This window comes from Channa argus, chromosome 9 (assembly GCF_033026475.1).
Source record: "Channa argus isolate prfri chromosome 9, Channa argus male v1.0, whole genome shotgun sequence".
Classification (NCBI taxonomy): Eukaryota; Metazoa; Chordata; class Actinopteri; order Anabantiformes; family Channidae; genus Channa; species Channa argus.
In genome coordinates, this window is record NC_090205.1 from 16,520,333 (window position 1) to 16,543,428 (window position 23,096).

Here is a 23,096-nt window from a genome sequence, read left to right on the forward strand (position 1 = left end):
TAAAAATGCATGAATAAATATAAACAGTCGATACAGCCCATGTGCAACTAGCCCCTGCCACCCACATTTAAAATGAGCAGATTGTTAAGATTGTTCTATTTTTTATTCTATACCTGTTTATCAGTTTGAAAAAGAGGGGGCTGTCAGAAATTTTTGAAAATAATAAAAATCAATTCACAACTTTATCCAAGAGGGCACATGTTTTTATCTGCTTGACAAAATTTGCCTCACAAGCAGCTGATGAGATGAGCTGATATTTCTGTACAACACACATTACAACATCAAGATTATTATTTAGTTCAGTAGGCAGAGTGTTTTTGCCTGCAGTACAAATTTGCTGTGTCACCCGACAAATCAACTCACTGAGCAAACAAATGCGAGAATCTAAATGAATATTAAAACAACTGACTTCATCGTGGAGGCGCTCTGGTGCCTATAAATCCTAAAAAATCGTGACAAATGCTGTAAAACAAATAATATTCTAAACCTGATTTATTTGTAGCCTTTTATGAAGCAAGTGTGATTATTACACACATCTGCATTAAAGTCAGATTAATCAAAAAAGGAAAAAGGTTTATGCTGATGATACAGTTTGTGCTCATGACTCACTGCTTTCCATAGCTGATGAGTGAATTTAAAAACACTTTGCAAAGCTTGTGGAGTTCTTAACTCTGTTTTGCCACCATGTACCACCCAAAACAGAATACAAACATTTCAGGGATCGACTAATGTGCTGACTGACTTCTTTCTGTGGCAGTGAGTTCCACATGAAAAGGATCAACACCTTGTTTATCTCTGTTAGTTTTTAAGTCTCTAATCTGAAAATTGCATGGTCCTAAATGATATAAATGCCGGAGCTGCAGCGTTTGCAAATGAGTGTTTTGCTTTATCTGCATTATGTGCAAACAGTGAACATGCAAAATCATGAAATGGATTCAGTCAAAATGCACAGAATAGTTACATGGCTGGGGGACCTAAACGTCTGTTACCGGCCGCTACAGTTTATTTTGGGTTCTCAAGAACCCCTTCAACTAATGAACAGATTGCCTCTGGCACGGCATTTAAGCCTTTGTAATGCAGAACAGCATTGGTGGTGTTAATGGCATGCTTATTCAAACTTCTGGCATATTTTAAGACTGCTGAATCAGCTCATGAGTCAAAGTCAGGGCATCATCGGCTCTGCAGTGGAACGGCAAAACTGACCCTGCAATGCTATTAATATTTACTTAGAGCACAATTTGTTTTCACACATGCATCACAAACCCAGAGGTCTTCAGTTACTGTTCATTTTAGCTGCACAACTCTTTTAAAGGTCCTGCAAACATACTGTACATGTTTTCAACTACTGTGGCTGATTTAACAGTCCGGTTTAAGGGTGGAGCAACATTGGAAATCAAATAATGACCCAAAACTGTGAGGAACGATTTAAATGGTAACTGGGTAAGTTGCCCCAAACAGAACCAACAGGAGAGTGAGGGTGGTGTAAGTCATTTCTAGTTTGTAAAGGTTGTACAGTTTGTAGTCCTGAGAGGAGCTCAATCAAAAAACAAACTGAAAACACCAGTGAATAAACAGGCAACAAGACAAACATTATTAGCGGACATTTGCTCATCACTGATCGATCCTTTCTCAGACAATTTCTATTTACATACATGTAGTTTCGGCTGTTTTGGGAAATGTCTGGTAGAGGGGACAGAAGGGGGCCTAGTGGGAAGGGGGTTTGGTGGCTGAATGGGAGACCATTGGGCTAGGATGCAGAAGGCTGCGGGTTTGAATGCCACCCCACCAGGTGTGGCCCCACCCAGCTACCGAGGGCCACCCTGGTGCTGGTCCCGAGCCCGGATAAAAAATGGGAGGGTTACAGCAGGAAGGGAATCCGGTCCAGTTACCAAATGCCAAAACGACATGCAGAACACATTTTGCTGTGGAGACCCCTGAAGGGACAAGTTGAAAGCCGTTGTTGTCTGGTAGAGGGGACAGAGGTAGAAAATATTTAAGTACATTTATTCAAGTACTGTTCTAAAAACACAATTTTGAGGTACTGGTACAGTAAATACATTTCTGTTTTAATGTTACATTTACAAATAATTTACTCCAATTAGCTCTGACCTTTGATCAACAACTTATTACTAGAAGATCAACAGCCTTTTTTATCTATTCTTTTTTTTTTTTTACTATTTTATCACTTACTACACATTTTTCAGTGTCAGTTGCGTAGCAGCAAGTTGAATGTTTTTTTCTACTTAAAGCAAATTATAGGGTATGATAGGGTACTTCAACTTAAGTTGTACTTCGATTTGTAGTAAGTTACTGTTTAGTGAAAAACTAAAAAAAGTTTTGGTTAATATTGAGCATGTTTTTTTTTGCCTAAAATACAAGTCGTTTTGTTGCCATAACCTAACTACAGATGAGACCTTCAGCATGCGTAACCCAGTCACTGGAGTCAAGGTCCTGGTCTTCCTACACTGTACATTTTATTTGTTAAAATAATCTTGTCTCACCAGTGATTGCTATTTTCTGATTCTTGATGCTACAACACAATTGGGGAACCAATTTAATATTATACATATGTGGGCACACAAAACACAGGACATCAAGGTTGATACCCTGTGTTCCGCATCTGGTTAGGTTTTAAGGCAATAAAGCACAAAAAGTGTGTTTTTTTGTATACACGTTGATGAAGTAAACACACCATGTGTTATCTTTCAAGTAACTTTCCACTGTGTCTGTATTTAATCAAAACAACATTTTTTTGCTAAATATAACCACAGTAAACCCTATTCTGGCTTTAATAATTATCACCAAATATTGATGTTTCTCCATTACACTGATGGAAAACAAAATGTGCAAATGTATGGTATAAAACGTATTTCCCACTGTGAATACAGACTGTATACTATATGTAATATAGCTGGAATCAATTATCCAGTTGTTATGTTCAGTTCAGTTATGTAACAATATTAACATGAGAGCAGACTGCAACATATCACAAGTGAGCACATGTTTCTGCACTGCAGTGGGAGAACAAATACCCAGATTTTCAACTCCTAAAAATCTTCCAGTAATGTATTTTTCGAACAGCTTTATAATAAAAAACGTATTAAAATGTATTGTATGGGTATTATCATTTGTTGGAATAAGCACTATACACAACCCGTATCAGCTGGGCTGCAGTTATTACTCGTTATTCAGTCTAACAGTATACAAATTTCTCTTTCAATAGGACAAATACCTGTCATGCCTACGAAGCACAAATAATGCTGAAGTAACTTTGTACCGAAGTGACAGAGGGCTGAAGTGCTAACACACAGATCCTGGCAGGCATATTTGCTCTGTAGCCACTGACACTGTACAAAACTCTAAAGCTACTTGTGGGTGGGAGTGATGGGGTTTTTGTTGTGTGTATTGATTGTTATTGTGTCAAATATTATCGCTGTTAACTCATCCAAAACTTGTTATTCGTTTTTCTCTTGGGCTAACCTGTTTTCCAGAGAAGGCAGTCAGACACCGTGTACGGTACAGTACATTAATTGCAACGTGACATAAAGCTGATTTATCCACAGAAGCACATCTTCCTGCAGCCGTGTTAGAAAACCAACTCAACACCACAAAGCAGCAACTGGCATGACTCCGAGGAAAATATGCTGCTACCACACATCCTACATGTCTCATTTGGAAGGTGCATCGTACTGCGGTGGTGATCAAAAACACACCTTGGGCTCCTATTTCAAAGAAATGGGGAAGAGCTCGTGCCTTTTTGGTGAACGTAGCAGTTGTCAAAAGTTAGAGAAAAAATTTTGGCTCCCACAGTATCTGATTTTCTCTAATGTGCAAGGAAAAGTTGAGTACAAAATATAGGGGAACAAAGGTTTACTATGCCACAAAGGGTACACAGTTGGGTCTGTTATTATCCGGTAGGAAGACCAAAAAAAGCCAGTGATTGTAGGGCTTTAATCTGGGGTGAAGAATATTTTAGTGTGTGTTCCAGGGGGTGGTTTCTCAACACATTACAAAAAAGAAACATAAATCTGGTGAGTTGGACGGCTTCTTCACTAGTAAACACCAGGCCTCATAAATATTTCATGTTATTCTTTCTCTGCTGTATCACCTGTTCTGGCAAGCACTTGATGGTACAGTGACGCCTCCGTGTGCTTTTTCATATTTCAGAGGAGATCCTCTTTAGGAGCAGATGATGCAGTCAACAAAGCAATTTCATTTCACATTCGGCGTCGCATGTTTGCCTGCTTCATTACTGAAATGTGTTATGATTCCTATACCATATGAATAAGAAAAAACAAGTTTAGGTGCAGTGCTGCAATCCTGAATACTCAAGGAGAGGTTGCCATGGAAACAGTTACATTGGCCAGAAATGAAAGCATCTGAGGATTTAGACTTTCACTGTACATCAATTTTTAACCATAGATTGTTTCTACATCAGCCTTTCCACAACTACTTCTCCATGCAGGGGTCTGTGAAGTTCCGAAGTGACCATATCATGATCCTGAGAAGATAATCATTGTAAGTGAGGACAATATGGTGCCCATGCTTCTGTGACCGTACTGCAATACTATAAATATCTGTGACTATATCAGTGATAATTAAATCATGTCACTACACTGAATATATTCATACTTTAAAAACAAGGCATCCAGGCAGACGCAGGTTAATTAGCTGCACATCACAATTGTTCTCAAAACAAATTTAGATTTTTTGGACTGTGTGTGTTTGCTGGTTATTTAGTGAATTAATACATAACTGACAGAAACACATAAGGAAAGAAAAAACTATTAACTGAAAGAAATCAAGAGTTCACTGAGGAGATCACATTTTCAGGTGCATCTGTACACTGTGATGTACTCATTTTTACATCAACATGTTTGCTGTCTTTACAAATATGTCAACTCTCATCAAAATGACACAACACACTAAAAACGCATGTCATAAACTGACACATCCTTAGTTAGATCCATCTCAGCAGCGAGGAGACTTTAATAAAATTGCAAAAATGAAGTCAAACCTATCTATTAGGAACTGAACATCTTTGCTAATTGCCATCTGCGGTGTCAGCCTCTGAGCCTCCTGTCACATCTCCATATGCTGCTTCCTCTGAACCAACCTATTACAAGTGCTCCTGAACACTGGAGGAGCTCTCCCCACACTTCTCTATCAGCTGTGTCAAATAAACGGCTGAATTTAAAATGACCACAGTGGAGAATTTTACTCGAGGCATTACTCATCTTGTGGAAATGAAATTCCCTAATTCCAAAGGGACCTTAGAAAGCAAATTATTATTCCCTCTGAGAATAGCAGCCTTTAGGTAAGCAGCGCTCAGGCACAATGAGGGAATTTGTTTCAGTTAACAAAACGAAAATGTATGTAGCCTAAGACTGACCTGCTAGAGCTTGAACGTGTTCAATTCTCGTGTGTAGCTTGAAACCTGGCTCCACATCCACAAATCCATAAACTACCTAAATTGTTTTTGCTAAAAGCCATTAACAGAAAAATAATTATCTATGATGTAGAAATGCTAACCAATGCTTTTATTATTATCTTCTCTGCAGAAAAAATACTAAGTAATCAATGAGTCACAAATGAGTCAATTTGGATGGATATTACCACCCATGAAGGAATTCAATACTACTCATCTGATTTGTTGCACAAATAGATACTGTAGCACTAGACAATACAACATTCTCGAATGCGCAATGTAGCCTGCAGCCACAAGTTGCAGTAAAACAACGGACAGACTCCCATTTTTACCAGAGCAAGGCCTAAAAAAAAGTCGGTTGTCACTCACCTGTAGTCTCTACTATTCCTTCTAATATCACCACTATTTCAAACTGCTCAGTTTGCATGGACCTCTGGGAGAGGTCGTAGAAGGGGCTTTTGGTGTCAATCACATGGCAGATCGTGAGGGGTGAGACGAGAAAGAGCTGGTCTGCCCCGGTACTGAAACCTACGTCCAACTCCAACTGATCCAGAGGAAGGAACTCGCCTTCGGGCGTCTGGCGAGACTGAGGAAGCGTACAGAAAGAGACAGAGGGTGGGGGAAAGGAAGAGGTAAGGCAGAATAATCTCCAGCTTATGAAAGGCCTTTGTGTAGGCTTTCCAAATTTTATATGCAATCAGTGCAACCAATCATCAGTCTATCAAAAAAATTACTATAATTTTCTTCAACAGAGGTACCTGTGCTGGAAGAATACCCCCCTTTAGCATGTAGAACACCAGTGCTTCTAAAACATTTTCTTTTTAAAATAACTGAAGCTAATTGGTTTGAGTTTTTGGATACTATTGGGTCTATTGGTCTTATTATACTCACCTCCTGTGTTGGGACAGGGAAAACAGAAGGCCTTTTGAGAACCAATGTTTTCTAATATTTTGTAAGATAGATGAATAATAAATTCCTACCTACCTTTTCTTTACAGGAAACTACATATAATCTCCTAATCACTCTATACTGTATGTGACAGGTGTATGTGCATTTACATTGTAGAGCAGTGCTAAAAGTTCTTATTGGTTGGCTGTTCTGAAGCCAGGAGGTAGACAGCTGTAAATCCACAGATGTTCCCCTTCGAAGGCAACAGCACAAAACAAGTCCTCCAACCTTTTAAAGAATGACATTTTTAAGCGACCTCGTGTCAAACTTGTTTATTTTTTATTTGAATTCTATGCAAAATACTGTATTTAGTTTTTGTTTAGTAACAAAAAAGACCACTGTGATGACTTACGGTCGTTCCACTAATTGAAAAATCTGTATTGATTGTGAATATTTGGAAATAAGACTGTGCACTTTTAGGTGTAGGCTTAAATGTCAGTGTGCTGGTATCATGTTCATGTCAGTTTTCCAAAGAAATCATGAAGTGGGCTATTTTCAACAATGTGGTTAAAAATAAAAAGGATTCACGCCAACAAAAAGTCGCATCACTTACTTTCAGCAATTTGCAGCGGATCTGTGCAGAGACCATATGGCTGTTACGCAGGTTGCCGACCCTGAACATGAGAGTTAGTTTTCCATCTCGCATAGAAATTGCCGCATGTTCACTGAACATCAAAGTCTCAGCCCTCTTTTTGGGCTGAGACATCTTGATGAACATGCACCCGATCAAAAAGGCATCGACGATTGATCCGAGGATCGACTGAAAAAGAAAGAGAATGATCCCCTCGGGGCATTTGTCTGTGATGTATCTGTAACCATATCCTATAGTGGCCTCGGTCTCTATGAAGAAGAGAAAGGCTGAGGGAAAGTTATAGACATTGGCCACACATGGAGTGTACTTGTCATTGTGGGCTCTGTTGAGGTCTCCTCTAAGGTACGCGATGAACCACCACATAGAGGCCATAAAGAGCCAAGCGACCGTGTAGGTGAGGATGAAAATAAATAGATTCCAGCGCCATTTCAAATCTACTAATGTTGTGAATAGGTCTGAGAGGTATCTACTGGTTTCACCACCCAGGTTTCCATGCTGGACGTTACATCGCCCGTTCTTGTCCACGAACCGCTGCCTCTTCCTCTTTTTCTCTGGGGGAGGCTGATTGAATCCAGACCCGCTAGATGAGGTGGTCACTACCTGATAATCGTCCCCAAATTTCTTTCGAAGTGCAGACATACTATGATGGCAGCAGCGGAAGAAATAACAAAGGATTCAATGAAACTAAAAAAAAAGTCTGGGTTCTAGTTGCTGCAGTCGTTAATGCCCGTGCGCAATGTCTCCTGTTGGAAATAAGGCGATAAAAGTGCGCTGTCTTCGCCCCAGTTAGTCTTGCATCGTCCTGTTTGGCCACACACTACTGCTGCTACACTCTACTGCCATGAAATATCAACAATGTACGAATAGTTTACAAACCCCGAAGACAGAAGCCATATGAAAAAATTAAAATAAGCACTGCACAGGATAAGATATCCAAACACGCCAGTCGCAGTCCAGGTTTTAGGTTTATCAGTTGATGCGTCGTGGATTACTCATCGCCCGTGACGGTTGGGGCTATATCGACCTGTTCAAAACTGTACTCACAGAGTATAAGTTTTCATGCGAAAGTTCAAAATCCCTCAGTGCTCCATTAAAGAGCAGGATCTCTGCGTAAGAATAGGCTGGAAACGGCTTCCTGGATGAAACGATTCTGTGCGCACTCGCGGCTGTGTTGGAGACTATTCGGCTTCCAGTCCTTGCTTTGTGATGTGTATACATAGGAGATGAATTGCATCCAAGCATATGACTGTAAATAATGAGGAGATGGAGGAAGAAAATCACTGTCCCACTGTCGTCATTTTTGGCTGCGCGCATCGACGCTGATTCCCAGGCTCTTTTCGGGGACCTTTCCCCCTCTCTTAGAACAATGTCGACTGGCTTCTCATGGTTTAGCGGTACATATCCATCAGATGCTTCTTTGGCTGCTTAGATTCCTCTTTCCATTTGATTTCTCTGCGCGGCTTCTGCGCACTTCCACGGTTCCAGTGATGCACTCACTGTTGCCTAGTGGTACTACAAAGACAGACAGTTTGAGGAGGAGGAGGGAAGAGCATTCCCCTGATTTGACAGTTTTTTAAGTGATCACATATATGAAACTGCATTAATGCTTTCATAGGATCGCACTGAATTTTAGTTGGTTACTGCCAAAAAGGTGAATATGATGATAAACTCTACCTTTGATTTTAAAAAATAGTGACAGAAGCATCAGTATTTTACACTTTTTATCATCGTCTTGAAGCTTAGTTTTCTGATGCTGAGCACAAATACTTTTACTGTTTACCTGATTTTCTCTACAATATATCTGTAATTTAAGAAAACACTCTATCTGTAGTAGACATTTACAGATGCATTTTGTGTACTGCTTGTGCATGAGGGTCACTTGTGCTAACAGCCACTGATGACCCCACTCTCATCCCATGAGTGACTGCACTCCCTTTATTCTGCAGATGTTACACACAAGAGATTTTAACAGAGAAACAAGTTCTACAGGAAAGCTGCTGACACTCACAGCAAAATGTATTAGATCTCATGGGGGCAAAGAGCTGCAACCAAGCTGCACTATGCCAAATTCTCTTATCATATTACCAACATCGTGGTCATGGAGGAATACACCCACACCATAGTTGCCCAAGCTTACACGGTGTCTCTAAAACCATCTCTGTTAAATGGTTTATCTCTCTCTCTCCTCCTCTCCCTCTCTGTCTCCTCCCCCCACTCAGTAATGAGGTGTTTCTAGTTGTCACTAAACTGGGGTTTTTTTGAAAATACTTCCTGCTAAAAGCACAATTATTTGATCAGCAATAAAGCATTGATCATCTAGCTTGTTGATTGGATCTTCTAACCATATTGGTGTATTTGTCTGAGTTCACAGGGATCAATAAGCTGTCTGGTCAGCCTGGTCGCAGGCAATATCCACCTCTCTGGTTATCCGGTAACTCCTCGTAGTTTACCACGACAGCCCAGCAAACACTGCTGTACAAATAGCAGCTTCTAAAATCAGCACAGAGGGCTGACATAACCATTTCCAAATGAATGATTGCATGGCAGCACAGTGCTGCATTGATGTGCCACTAAATGTTGTGTGTGAGGCTTTGTGACTTAGGCCTCTTGAGGGGGAAGAAAGGAAAAGATTTCCACATCAGTCACAGTGCTGTCATAATTGCCAGGTGAACATTAGCGACTGCTTCTGCAGGATTTTGTGCTTTTATAATGAGTGCAGATGTACACAGGTCATCCACCATGCACACCGGCCCTCATTAGGAGGAAAAGGCTATTCACATATTTGCAGAGGAAAAATAAGACTATTAGTTTTGACTGGCCAACAGGCAGTCAGCCGGCACCATGAGCCAGAAATTTTAATTGCTGTAGTTCACTGATATACTCATTGAAACAAACGTTTTTCCCCCCACAACTCTTGTCAAAGTGTCAGTACTGCATGTGCATTTAGAAAAGGCAATTAACTCCAATCCTCTACTCATGAGTCAATGATTCATGGCTGACTAGGGAACAATCACTGTTTGAAAAAGTATTAACAGTCAAACTCTCAACTAATTGCTTTCATCACGATTGCAGAGGTGTGGTTTGATCAGAGTTGATTGGTGGTGACAAAACACAAGTCTTGTCAGATTCTGATTCAGATGTTGCGATCCTCAAACCTGTGAGTTCAAAGAAAAGAGACAAAATCTCTCATGCAGAATGAGCAAAACAGTTTTAGGCAGAAAACTGTGTGATTATATACAACCCCAATTCCAAAAGAGCTGGGAAGATGTGTAAAAGTAAAAAAAAAAACAGAATGCAATGATTTGCAAATCTTATCAACACATATTTTATTCACAATAGAACATAAACAACATATGAGGTATTGAAACTGAGATATTTTATCATTTCAAGGAAACTATTAGCTCGTTTGGAATTTGATGGCAGCAACACATCTCAAAAAAATTGAAACAGGGACAACAAGAATGGAGAAACCCTAGGAGAAGTATTTAGGTTAACTGGCAACATGTGAGTAACATAACTGGGTATAAAGGAGCATTTCAGAGAAGCAGAGCCTCTGGAATGTAAAGATGGGCAGAGCTTCACCAATCTGTGACAAACAAAACTGCATTGGCTCAGCAACACTTCCAGAAATCATTGTCTGTGAACACAGTTTGCTGTAAAATCTACAAATGTGAGTTAAAGCTGTATCATGCAAAGAAGAAGCCATATGTGAACATGCTGCCATGTTCTCTGGGCCAAAGCTCATTTAAATTGGTCTGAGACAAAATGGAAAACTGTTCTGTGGTCAGATTAATCAATAATTGAAATTCTTTTTTGAACCATGGACCCCATGTCCTGTGAGCTAGAGGAGAGGGACCATCCAGCTTTTTATCCACGTACATTTCAAAAGCCTGCATCTCTGATGGTTATGGAGGTCATTAGTGCCTATGGCATGGGCAGCTTATACATCTGGAAAGGCACCGTCAATGCTGAAAAGTACATAGTGGTTTCAGAGCAACATATGCTCCCATCCAGACAACGTCTCTTTCAGGGAAGGCCTTGCGTAAGACAATGCTAAACCTGCATCCATCAGAATTCATCAGAACAGCATGGCTTCACAGGAGAAGAGTCCGGATGCTGAACTGGCCAGTCTGCAGTCCAGACCTTTCACCAATAGAAAACGTTTGGCACATCATAAAACAAAAAATCTCCTCTCTTCCCAGACATTTACAGAAAGTTGTTAAAAGAAGAGGGAATGTTACTCAATGGTAAACATCGCCTTATTCCTTTTTTGAGATGTGTTGCTGCCATCAAACTCAAAATGAGTTGCTTATGTTGTTTATGTGAATAAAATATGGGTTGATGAGATTTACAAATCATTGCATTTAGTTTTTATTTACATTTTACACGTCTTCCCAACTTCTTTGGAATTGGGGTTGTACATTAAGGACCAATCAATCATAATGGGAAGCTGATTGAGAAAATGTGAAACTAGCTGTGAACTACATGTAACAGACCTGGTTAATTGTCATGTGCAGTTAAGCTTCCTTTCCAAGCCTACAGAAAAAGTTTAATTTTGCTCAACACAGAGACTTTGTCAATGACAGGTACATGCAAGAAAGTGCTTAAGGTCCGGGCTTGTTCTTGTCACACACCAGCAGGCAGCTGATGTGTAACACTGGGCACTGTACTGGAATATATGCATGTAATTACCATATATTAATGGGTGAATTTGTAAAAGGTGCACTTACTGAGTAAAATGTTTTTTCTACCATCATTTCCAGAAATTGACTTCTTTTTCCATTACAAAACACCATCTGACCTCTGACGTGTATTTGATTGGTGCTTCTTTGAACAGCCCATGTCAAACATCGCTTAGCTTATGATCAGAAATACTGTGATGATCTTCTGTAACCCATTTCATAAAAATAGCACAGAAAACCTGATGGGCGGGCAGGGATGGGATTGATTTATTAATCTAATCAGACCAATGTAGGACGCGAGATGTATGTGTCCTCCTCTGTGAATCAGCTAGGATAGCACTTGAGGTCATCCTCTAAAGAAGATCAGCCAATCACTACAGACAATCTTCTCTAATTTTCCATCTTCTTTTATAATCTCTACAATCAGTGAGAGCAGGGAAAGATATCTCTGCTTTGATGTTGGCTGTGATGGATTTGTTCTTCTATTTCCCCCCTACAAATTTGCGACTGCCTCTCTAAATATGCTCTGTAATGTATTTTGCCGCTACAGCATTGATTTTTGAATTTTAAACAAACCATCCCCATCTTGTGAAAGACATGCACTATGATTTGCCCCTGCAGAGATGAGGCCTTAACATGATCTCAAGCATGCTCACTGGATGCTGAAGCACTAACGGGCTCTCGTCCATGTTTAGCGTGTAATGTAAAACCATGTGGTGACTGAGATGAGTTGCATTTACAAACCAGTTATTCCATGGGGGTCCAGCAACTGGGTCAATATATGGAGATTTTAAGGGACATGTGAAACTGTCAGCATCTTGTGGTAATTATAGGATATTACAGCTGTTTATGAGTGACTGTAAAGAAACATCTCAGTGGAAGCAAAATAGCATTGTATACTGACATGAGGAGAATGACAGATTTTGTACAGCAGCCATATACTTGGAGTTATGCTCCACTCCCTAACAGGTAGATATAGGTATTGTCCATTGGCTTTGTTTTTTGTCTCAGCTAAAATGAGACCTTATTAGTTGTCGCTGGGGTCAAAAATAGAATCCGAACAGGAGTGTTTTGTGCAACAGCTCCTGGAGATTGATGATTGATTACTACACAATTACTGCTGAAAGCAGCAGGGCCCCCACTCCTAATCACTGCTTTCATCGCTAAAAGGAGATTATCACATGGGAGAAGCTTGTTAGAGCCACTTCCTCCCTGCAAATCAATAAAAATTACTCAAGAGATTGCAGGCATTTCAAAAATGTTTCTCTTAAATCTCTAGGCTGGCACTGCACTTTTAAAGGCAGGTACTGTAGATAATTTTGTGGGTATGTGGGCCTCCTGACCCCTACTGAGATGCCAGCCTTCAGCCATATCTAATTAATGCTGCTTTTCAATGCAGCGCTTTGGAACTTTTGGGTCCCATCAACAATTAGGTGCAGAATTTCTCCTCTGGTCTCGCACAAGAAGGAAAGTCACATCCAAAGGGTTGATTATCCCCCTTTCTCTACATGCTCCCCCTCACTGCTGTTGCCAATTATTGGATTCACTTAGTTGATGGAGCCCCATATACTGAGCAAGGAGAAACAGACCAGCATACAATTAAACAGACTGGTGACACTCTGTGAAATAGGACACAAAAGACATAGCATCGCATTTGAAGTTGAGGCATGAAAGTTTTGAGTGCTTCTTGTCATAATGGTCTAATGGAAACAGGTTAGAGAGACAATCACATTACTAGAATGTAAGAGGTTCATATCTTGCTGTCTCGTCCTTGAAAGCTGTTCAGGATAAGGGCATGAAAGAAATAGGTGAAAATATGAGCTTTTATTTGAGGCGTGCAACAACAGGGTAAAAAAAAAAGAGGCCACTTGCCCATATAAGTTTTTCACATTGCCTGAATTTACAATACCCTTAAATGCACTGATGTCAACTGTAATGCCGGCCGCACAAAATCCAAAATGCTCATCAGCAGACATATCTGGCTTATCTTAATTTTGTGTCATTAGAACTTTTTAACATCTCGAGTGTGCTCTGCTGCACTGAATCATACTCCATCAGTGCAGTTACTCACCTACATGAAATGATTACACTCATCAAGTCTTTTAAAGGACTGCAAATTCGTACAGTAGAACTTTGATTTTCATCTTTCCGAACTCTTTGTTTCACAGGCACACGTGTATCTTGTGTTAAACTACCTAACTGAAAGAGCTTGTTTACTAAAATGGGGAAATAAGGGTGTAACATGGATCTGGATATTTAAATGTATACTTCCTTAGATTAAATGAGTTTATAATTTAAATATTTGTCATAAAGTTAGCTATTTAGTTATAAACTTACACACCATCCACGGTGAGAAGCTCTGATCATGTTCTACCTTTCAGAGCCACGGAGAGCGACAGATAACGACAGATAAGACCTCCATTACAGCTCTTATTTTAAAGCCTCTCACCCCTTAATGGACTCCCTTGGCCCAACCACAGACCCACTATCTTATCCCCACAGGACCAGTTAACCAGTCTGGGTTTGGCTTCCTGCGGTTGTGAGAGGGGCTGAAAACACAGTCAGGGCCCCTTTTGAGAGTGTGGTGAGGCATTAATGTGTTGTCAGCTCCACAGCAGCAACTATTAATACCTTTGCAGTGACTACCTTGGAGAGGCTTACAAATATCTATTAAAAAAACTTAAGCGATGTAAATTTTATGTATATCTCAGGAAGAGAGGAAGTTATTAAATAGGCAATGCAAAACTATGAAAAAAAAAAAAAAAAAAAAAAACACAAGCCTGGGACTATTCAGACCTTCTACAGTACAAGCCTCTTCAAAGCTCACTACCAAAAACTAAATAGGATTCCTTTAACAAGCTTTAGTTGTGTAGATTTTCTTTACTTATGCAAAAGTTTGCTTTCCCTTGTTTTGAAATAACAAAAAGAGCAAAACAAAGATTTAATCAATATTTAATGCACATTCAACTAGTTAAATTGTTATTTAAAGTTTTTAATAATTATCAAAGGGGATGCAAACTTGACCAATTTAATTTTAATTATTATGCTTTTTATACACTTCTTGACCATTTTTCATTCCTTCTGATGATCAAAAAAACATTTTAACCAGCTGAATGTGTGTTGTTTTTATCTTACATGCCATGTCATTGTAAGGCGGTGCTAACTTCACCCTAACTTTTTTTTTTCTTTAAAAAGGGAGTAAAACTAAGGATTTTAAGAAATTTCTTCTTATATACAATGCAGATGTAAGAAAACTCTTGGAAGTGCACTAATCAGATGGACAAAAGAGGAGGGTAACGTACATTTGCACTTTCTACGGCATCTTTTTAAGCTTGTGTTGTCCAACTATCACTATCACATAAGCCTTGTAATAAGATTGTAATAAGATTTTTGAAAGCTTTCAGAACGTTTATTTAGCACCTAATGTGTTAGCGTGATGTGATGGGTTCACATATTCATCAGCTCCTTGACTTTGAAATTAAGGCCAATTCTATGTTCAGTCAATGATTTATTTATTTTTATTTTTTTATTTTTTAGAAAAAAGGCAAAATGAACAAACGGTAACATTACTTTGCAACAAGTACATTGAAACATTACATTCCTATTTTAACACCATGCTTTTTAAGATAATGAAAAACAACAAATGTGTGCACATAAAATAGAGAGTCTGAATACCAAGCAGGCACTTGGCAAGGATTCAGTATTAAAGCAGCATTAAGAGTATTTCACCATTAGTTGCCCTCTCGTGTAAGCTCGCCTAAGGTCCTTTAGGTAGTGTGAGAATTGGGTTCATGGGACCAGTAATGATTTCCAAAACATACTGCAATTTCAAAACTCAAAGTAAGCACAGGTTTTTATTACCTTGATTCCGAATAAAACGCTGCAAAACCTCATGATCTTTTTACCATTCAAAACCCTTTTCTCTGAGAAGTCTTCAAGTTTTACAGCTTATCTTAGAAAAATAATTGTTTCTGTATGTACAACAATGGTGATAAAACATGGTAACAGCATCATGTAAAGTAACATGCAACTGTTGCCTGACCCCAGACAACAATGTAATGGAAAGTATCACTCACATTTTCTCAGGTGATGAGTAACTATTGATATGTTGCATACTGACATAACTATTAAGGAATAACAAAGTGTTTGACCTAGCATTGAGATAATAGTCATATCTCATAAATTGAACACTATTATCAACAAAAATATGCTTTTTAAATGAAAACAAAATTAACATCTAACCAATTTAAATATCTAAAAACCAATAAACAAAATACAAGACAGTTTTCTAAAGGCACACGTAACTATTCAGCTCATCGTGATTTCTCATGATACTGAAAACAATTGTGCAATATCTTAAGTGATGTATGTTTTTAGTAGTCACCCACTGGGATAGCTGTGATAATACAGTGCAGTTAGAGGACAGGGACAACTTTTACATTCATTCAACATCAATCACATCTACACAGAGCAGAATTGTGATTACTTACTACTTTCTTTTTGATGGCCACTTTTCATTTTCGTTGTTTCCTCAAGCAGGAATCTATACAGCATGCATTCTGCCCAAACAGCTGCCTCACATTTTCAAATCAGCACTGTACTGATTGTAACTCCTGTTTCCCTAATATTGAACATTATGCAACACTTAGGTTTTTCACTAAAAATCAGGGATGGATGTTAATGTTGCACTTTTGTTTCCATTTATGAAAACAATATATGGTCATTTGAAATGTTCAGCTAATCAATTTTTTTCCAGCTTTGTTGTAGGACCTATTTGTGACGATTGTTTATTGAAAATTAAGAAATCCAAAAATGTGTTCATTATTTTTAAGTCTAAAAAAAAACAAAACAAAAAAAGTAAGTTTTCTGTAAAAATCAAACTAGTGTTTTGAATTTTGCATTTATTGGGTCAAATTTGCTCATCACAGATGTGCCTGCCAATAAGTAAGATGATGTATGAGGTCTTGTAGAAACAATGTCTCCCTGATGTTGGTGCATAGGGCTGCAAATATTTTTCTGTTATTATAGGAGCCAAGAATTGTTGATACCAATTATAATTGTTGGTACTGTTAATTATATTGGTACATTATAAAAATGTCAACACAAAAATAAATAAAAATAGAATTCACAATTTCAAAGTTTTAACCAGTGGGTTACTAACTCCTTAGTCTCAATTGTAATTTGAACTCTTCATGTATGATTTTCTGTAGAGTCTCTAGTCATGGTGGATCACAGTGTAAAGTATGGAGGGCTACAGTTACACTACTATGTATTATTATTACCATCCTACATAGCTGTACTAATGAAGAGAGATGCTAAAGCTTAATGTATATAATGTAGGGCGAACACAATACTGGACGTGTGGGAGCTGCTGATGACTGAGCAGGTTGTGAAAAAATATTAACAAATGATTTAATAAAAGCTTATTTAGCCAATTTCCACATTCTGTCTGGATGTAAGCCTAAATTAGCAGCTTACTAAATGCAATGAAACCATCCTAAATGATGCATGTTTTTTACAGAGGTTAAATCTTAAATCAGTAAAGATTTGAACCAATGCCATCTCAAGGTGTTAAAATGGGGCCTTGTATAAATACTTAAAGAATAAAAAGGAAGTCATCTTCCAGTCAGCAGCACACTAGAGACAGCAGGTCTTCTTGCCACGTCAAAGTTTTCTTAACTGTTGCCATGGAACACCTAGTTTTTATCCTCTTTTGAAAAATAAAACCAATTGCAAAATAACTGCAATGTCAATAGTTCCTTACACCCAAACTGATGAGAATTTAAATTTTTGACGCTACTTTCTCATCGTATCAATGTAACATAAGCTGATATGAAAAGAGGATGAGCAGCAAATTATAAAAACTAATTTGCTTTTAAAACAGATCGTACCTACAGAAGACACCAAACCACTGCATGGATAATGAAGGTCTTTTACAGTGCAGGGCAAAGCAGAGTCATGTCTTACAGCATTTTTGTGGATGCTCTTCTGTTGAACTGTTGGTTCAGCAGTTAAGCAGCAGTCTGAGCAGCACAATAGATATATGGCTACCAGGTGCCTGGCACAGTGTGTGTGCTTTGACACAAGTCTGTTCTCTATGCGCAGACCTCACACTTTGTTCCCCTATTCGCTTGGACATGAGGTCCCTAAAGGTACAGCCTGCCTTGTCGCCTAAATGGCAGATGCAGCTCAAACCTGAAGCAAGCTGTAACAGGAGATGTCTCCATATCTCTAGATCTCTGTATTCACTGGCCAGGCCATTACAGGAAGGGGCATATGTTGCGTGTGGTAACAGCCACCTGGTGAGGGTGTGGAGAGCCAGGACCAGTTTAGATGAGGAATGGTCCTGGTGGGGTGAGCAGTGAGACAAAGGCTCAGACACTTAGGGTCATGTTACGGAGCAGCCACTGCTGAGAGCGGCTGCCGTTGCAGTCTCTTAAGGTAGGGACCATCTTGTCCTCCTCAGACGGCATGTCCAAACACTGGTTGCTGTTCACATGCAGAAGTGTGAGTCGCTGGAAGGAAACAGACAGCAGCTATGAGACAGATGCAAACATTAACATGAGGGCACAGCACAAGCACAGAATAATAAGCTTTTCCCCTAGGACACAGTTGCTGTTAAGTCAGTACGCCATCATGTGTCATCTGTTATTAAGTGTTAAGGTTTTGGTTTTAATTTCCCCTCGACCTGCCTCATCGACTTCAACTCCTGCCTGGAGAAGGGTCAATCCACTCAAACGACTAAGATGCATATTCACAGACACACTTTATCTATTGATTTCTTACATTTCAAAAATACCTGTCAACAGTCCAAGCTTCTTACACTAAATAACTGCAATTGAAAGAAGAAAAGAACCATGTTCCAAAAAATGTGAGCCCCACCCTTAGACAGCACAGCATGCAGTAAGCCTGCTCGCAGAAGCAGTTTGTAGATTTTAAAAGACAGATTTCTCTGAAAATTACTTTGACTCTTTGCTGTCTAAAAAAGGGATCAAAAAGAACTGAAGCCGACACTGTGACAATGTATCCTGGCTTACAACCTCTAATGCTGTGGTTTTGACATTTGGAATGATCAAATCAGTTGTGTTAGTGTTGTTAACACTAAAAGTATCACCATTCTACAACTCTTTTTAGCTCCTTTTCAGTCTAATTTTTTAGATTGTACGCTCTATGCTGTATATGCTTGATCAAAAGGCAAAGAAGCAACAAAAGAAAGTTGTTTTTTTTTTCAATTTTCTCAGCAGTTGGCAGGGTAAATGATATAAAGGGCCAAAAACTACGCCTAAGCATCATCGAACTGGACTGTGAATCAATTTGGGCAAAGACTCTAAACGGTGTTGTAACAACTTCCTCATTCATCATATGAGGAATACTGGCCCCAAACCTATTTCTCCTATATACAATCATTACAAACCCAGCAGTTGGAAAACATTGAAGACATTTATCTCAGTGTCACCACATAAAAATATTTTCTTTAAAGAGAAATGAATCAATTTGATCAATATTTTAATTTCTGTATTCATATGTGCTGAGATTTCAACAGGAAGTGGGATGACCCAGCGCCATAGTACACAGACAAATGCCAAACATCCGAGTAATTTTATGGCCGAAACACAAATCCTGAAGTCAAGTCAATAATCAAGTAGCATTATTGGCACTTGTGGTGCCACACATTGGTCACACGTGATTAAAAGCATAAATAATATGGCTGCTGGCTTTGTGAATTGTTTTGATAAGATTAGCCTTTTTAAAAATAAGCCGTGATGCTACAGCACACATCACAGGCCACATGTCATTATCTAGTAACTAATCATTGATTATGCTTATGTGACAATGGCTGATAACATGACCTGCATTATGAAAGGCATTTTGAGACACAGATAAAACACAGGTGTTTATTTAGCTTCTTTCCATTACAGGGTCCTGGCAAAACTCACACTGGCTCATTGTGACACTGCGTCATGGCTTACAGACATACTTCTACAAAGCTAAGCCACTGTTATTATTAGTAACACCAGTGGTTTTTTTCTACAAGTCAAAGTGTTTGCTGCAAAGAGGACATGTCAGCTTCAGTTTCTATCACAGTAATGGTTTAGTTTTGCTCATCAAAAAGGGAGTCGATTAATTTTCAGTTGATTGACACATCAACTCAATCTCCAATTTCTCAGGCTATATAATTGGTAAACAATAATATAGGCTTAACTGTCTCCCATTATTATTTTATTTTACTTTTAAGAACCGTATTAGATTTAAATGGTTGTGACCTCAAAGCTTCCTGCTATTTTTACAGTTTACTCTGCAGTAGCAAACGGTTACAAGCTCAGACACATCTCCTGAAACACCCCACACATTCTCTCCCCCTTCCAGTCCTGTACATGTACTGTTCTGTCACATAAACCCAAAGAGCCATAGGACAGAACAAGTGCTTTTAAAATGTCCAGACTGGAAAAACACACCTGTTGTGATGAGCTCAACTCCAGTGCCACGTGAGCATGCAGCACAGAAATCTGTGGCTATCTGCCACAAATGGTCCAGTGATAACAACCCCCCTACTAACAACTGGAAGCGCGTTCTCAATGGCCTTGATTAACCATTTATGTTCATTCCCATAGAAGTAACACGCTTCCGCAATTTTGTTCCTCACTTGAGTTGCTTTTCTCATCCTAATGATCTCATGCTGAGACATAGAGGAGCTGAAGTTGGTTTGTACGGAGAAGCTGAGCCTCTGCTGGGGAAAACAATGCCCAGAGATAAACTTGAAAATTAAAATAAAATGAGGTTATTACGGCAACATAAAGCACTGGTCTATCGCTAAAAGTGAGGCGTTTTAAAAAACATGCATGTTAACTCAGATGCATAAGTCCTGGGAGTTATCACCCACTACAAACCCCAGTACATTCCATTACAATACCTGTCACGGCATGTTCCCCGTTTTATCCTGCAGTTGAGGCATAATTCTTCATTAAAACAAGACTGTGCTTTGACTGCCGACAGAGGATGCTTAGACTAATGAGCACATAGAGATGCTTGCATGTTTGATCTTAAGCTATAAAACACAAGAGCCTGACATTCTCTGCCTGGATACAAAGAAGTGTGTGCACTCGAACACATATACACACACGTCTTTCCTGAAGTGCACATTGCGGGCTGCCCTACAGGGCAAATTTGTTCAAACAGACCAAGAACAAAGCGAGCAGGTGGTGTTCAACCTTACAAACATGGCAAAAAGGTTGCTCCACATTTTTGCTAAGCCCAAGCAAAGCCAGGAATGTTTTCTAAATCCAGAATGTTTAAAAAAACAACAACAAAAAACCCCCACAACCAATAAAATCAGCAAAATCATAATATCTTTAAAATAAAGTATGTAGCTTCTTTGACCAGTTTAGCTTACCATCAATCATAAGCTTAGCTTAGAGAATTGTTTTTCACAACTAAACCTACTCTTGTAGCAGAGATGACAGCATAATGTTGGAATTTTTTTTTTTTTTTTTTTTTTTTTTTTAAACACATTTAATAAAAATACTAGAAATGTGGAGATCCTGTCCATTGATTAAAATTATTTTATCCCTCCTTTGCGGTAATAAAAACTCCCTTCTCAGCCTCCAAGAAAATCAGCAGTTCCTCCCATGCAAGTCACAGCTGAGACAGCTGGACAGAGTCTAACCATAAACCCCAGTTGAGGAACATTATCCTCTCCGTCACCATCTTGTCCTGACTCTGAAGGGAGATCTAGAGGTCTGAACGGCATTTTGTGGGAAGCACAAAAACAGCTTCTGTCTCAAAGCAGAGTAGGCAATAGCCTCATTTGCTCTAATAGTGGCCTGCACTTGTGTACGTATTCTCCTCCTGTGCAGCCTATGCCACAAGGACCTCTGAGTTTGAACAGCAAATCAGGACATCTAACAGCAGGTCACTTTACTGCCGCAACTCTGACACACACCAGCAGCCATGGGAGCTCCTTACCCAATTTACCCTGCTTGGACACAAATAATGTGGCATGCTACAGTGAAATTGCTCTTTTGCTTTTTGAGACCTACAACAGTACAGGACTGTGAGGTGCAGACTCCAGATAACTCAGCAGAACAGAACCAGAAAGTGAGAGACACTGTGGTGGCAAAAGGCAAAAAATAACAAATGAACAGAAATAGATCAAACAAATGGGCAGAAATGCTGATCCGAAAAACATTCCTCGCAAACATATGTAAATAAGTAGACAGACTGGTGAAAAGCGCTGAATTGGGATTCATTGGTTTTACAATATGTACATGGCACACAGTGTACACAGCTGCTACAGGCCAATAGGAGAGTGGCCTGAGAGGCCAAGGCCATGAAAGGCAGGTTCACAATGAAGGATCACTTCAAAAGAACTAGTAAACAATGGCCCATTTCAATAGGCCTTGAATTTAGATAATCAACAAAAAAATAATCACATCCTCCTCCAGACATCATTCGCCAAACACTTGCAGTCCAAGGGACAGAATGGGAATTTTCACATCAAAATACAGTATTTATGTTTGTCAATATCTAGGTCTTGCAAAAAGCATCTACACAGCACCATCATAATTGGACATCTGCCATTGTTTGATGTGGCCTGTGATCATGGCTTTCCCCTGAAAGGTCACAGGTGAAAGCCACCGCATGATTCCTAAAACTGTTTGCATCCACAATTGCCACAACTTAACATACGAGTACCAAGCTCTGCATTCATTTGTTCTCACTAACACAAAACAGCAAAACATTATTATTCTATAAACAAAGACAGCAATCAGCTACAAAGGTGCCTACTAAAGCACAAAGAGGTGAAAGCACTTCATTTTCTTACAATGATAAAATCACATCACTACAGAGCAGCTAGGGTGACCACCAGCTCCTACTCTAATTTGTATAAATCCGCTCACCTGAGGACCTATAACCCCCCCAGAGCAGATGGGAGCTTAGAGAAAATAGTCAGTGGTACTGAAGTAGAGGCGTCTAGCGACCTCCTGACGAGTGTAGTTATGGAGGATCCAGGCTTGCAAAGGATTGTTGTTACAGTACTCCACCGTGGGGCCATAGGTGCCATCCTCCAGACGGCTGATGGTCAGACATGACTGGGTGATGATGTGAAAGAAGGTGTGCTTCTGCAGCATGCCAGGAGTGAGAGGGACAGATGGTAGTGAAGGTAGATCGGAGTCATCAAGCTATTCCTAAATTAATCCATCTGTTATTCATAGCAACATTTTCCAGTTCAATGAAAAGTAAATTTTTACTTACAGATAATATAAATAGCAGAGCTTCATTGCTCGTTTAAGAAATCTAGTACCTGGACTTATCAGCTGAGTTTTGAATGAAATTTGACAAAGCATTACCAAATATTAAAAAATATTCATAGCCGGTTACAATCACAGTCTCTGTGAGATTCAATATTGATCACATTTATCCAGTACAAAATTTACATTATGAAACA

At 39.2% G+C, this 23,096-nt stretch overlaps 2 protein-coding genes across 7 annotated transcripts in view; both read right to left on the bottom strand.

The window, feature by feature from the left end:
* The window catches only part of kcnj3a (potassium inwardly rectifying channel subfamily J member 3a), a 28,353-nt gene extending 19,865 nt beyond the window's left edge, over nt 1-8,488 (bottom strand). Inside the window, exons 1-3 of one of the 2 annotated variants that reach the window (XM_067516226.1) lie at nt 6,930-8,488; nt 5,798-6,014; nt 11-1,964 (exon numbers count right to left, since the gene is read on the bottom strand). In XM_067516226.1, coding sequence (XP_067372327.1) covers nt 1,705-1,964; nt 5,798-6,014; nt 6,930-7,607 — 1,155 coding nt within the window. In that variant the 5' untranslated portion in view covers nt 7,608-8,488 and the 3' untranslated portion in view covers nt 11-1,704. Of the gene's footprint in view, nt 1-10; nt 1,965-5,797; nt 6,015-6,929 lie in introns of those variants that run through there. The other variant, XM_067516225.1, reaches the window with a different exon arrangement.
* A 6,664-nt stretch (nt 8,489-15,152) lies between these two features.
* Nucleotides 15,153-23,096, bottom strand: part of galnt13 (polypeptide N-acetylgalactosaminyltransferase 13) — a 33,198-nt gene continuing 25,254 nt past the window's right edge. For 2 of the 5 annotated variants that reach the window (XM_067516222.1, XM_067516221.1), the window contains exon 12: nt 15,153-18,165. In XM_067516222.1, the coding sequence (XP_067372323.1) occupies nt 18,025-18,165 (141 nt within the window). In that variant the 3' untranslated portion in view covers nt 15,153-18,024. Of the gene's footprint in view, nt 18,166-21,171; nt 22,771-23,096 lie in introns of those variants that run through there. The other 3 variants (XM_067516220.1, XM_067516224.1, XM_067516219.1) reach the window with 2 other exon arrangements.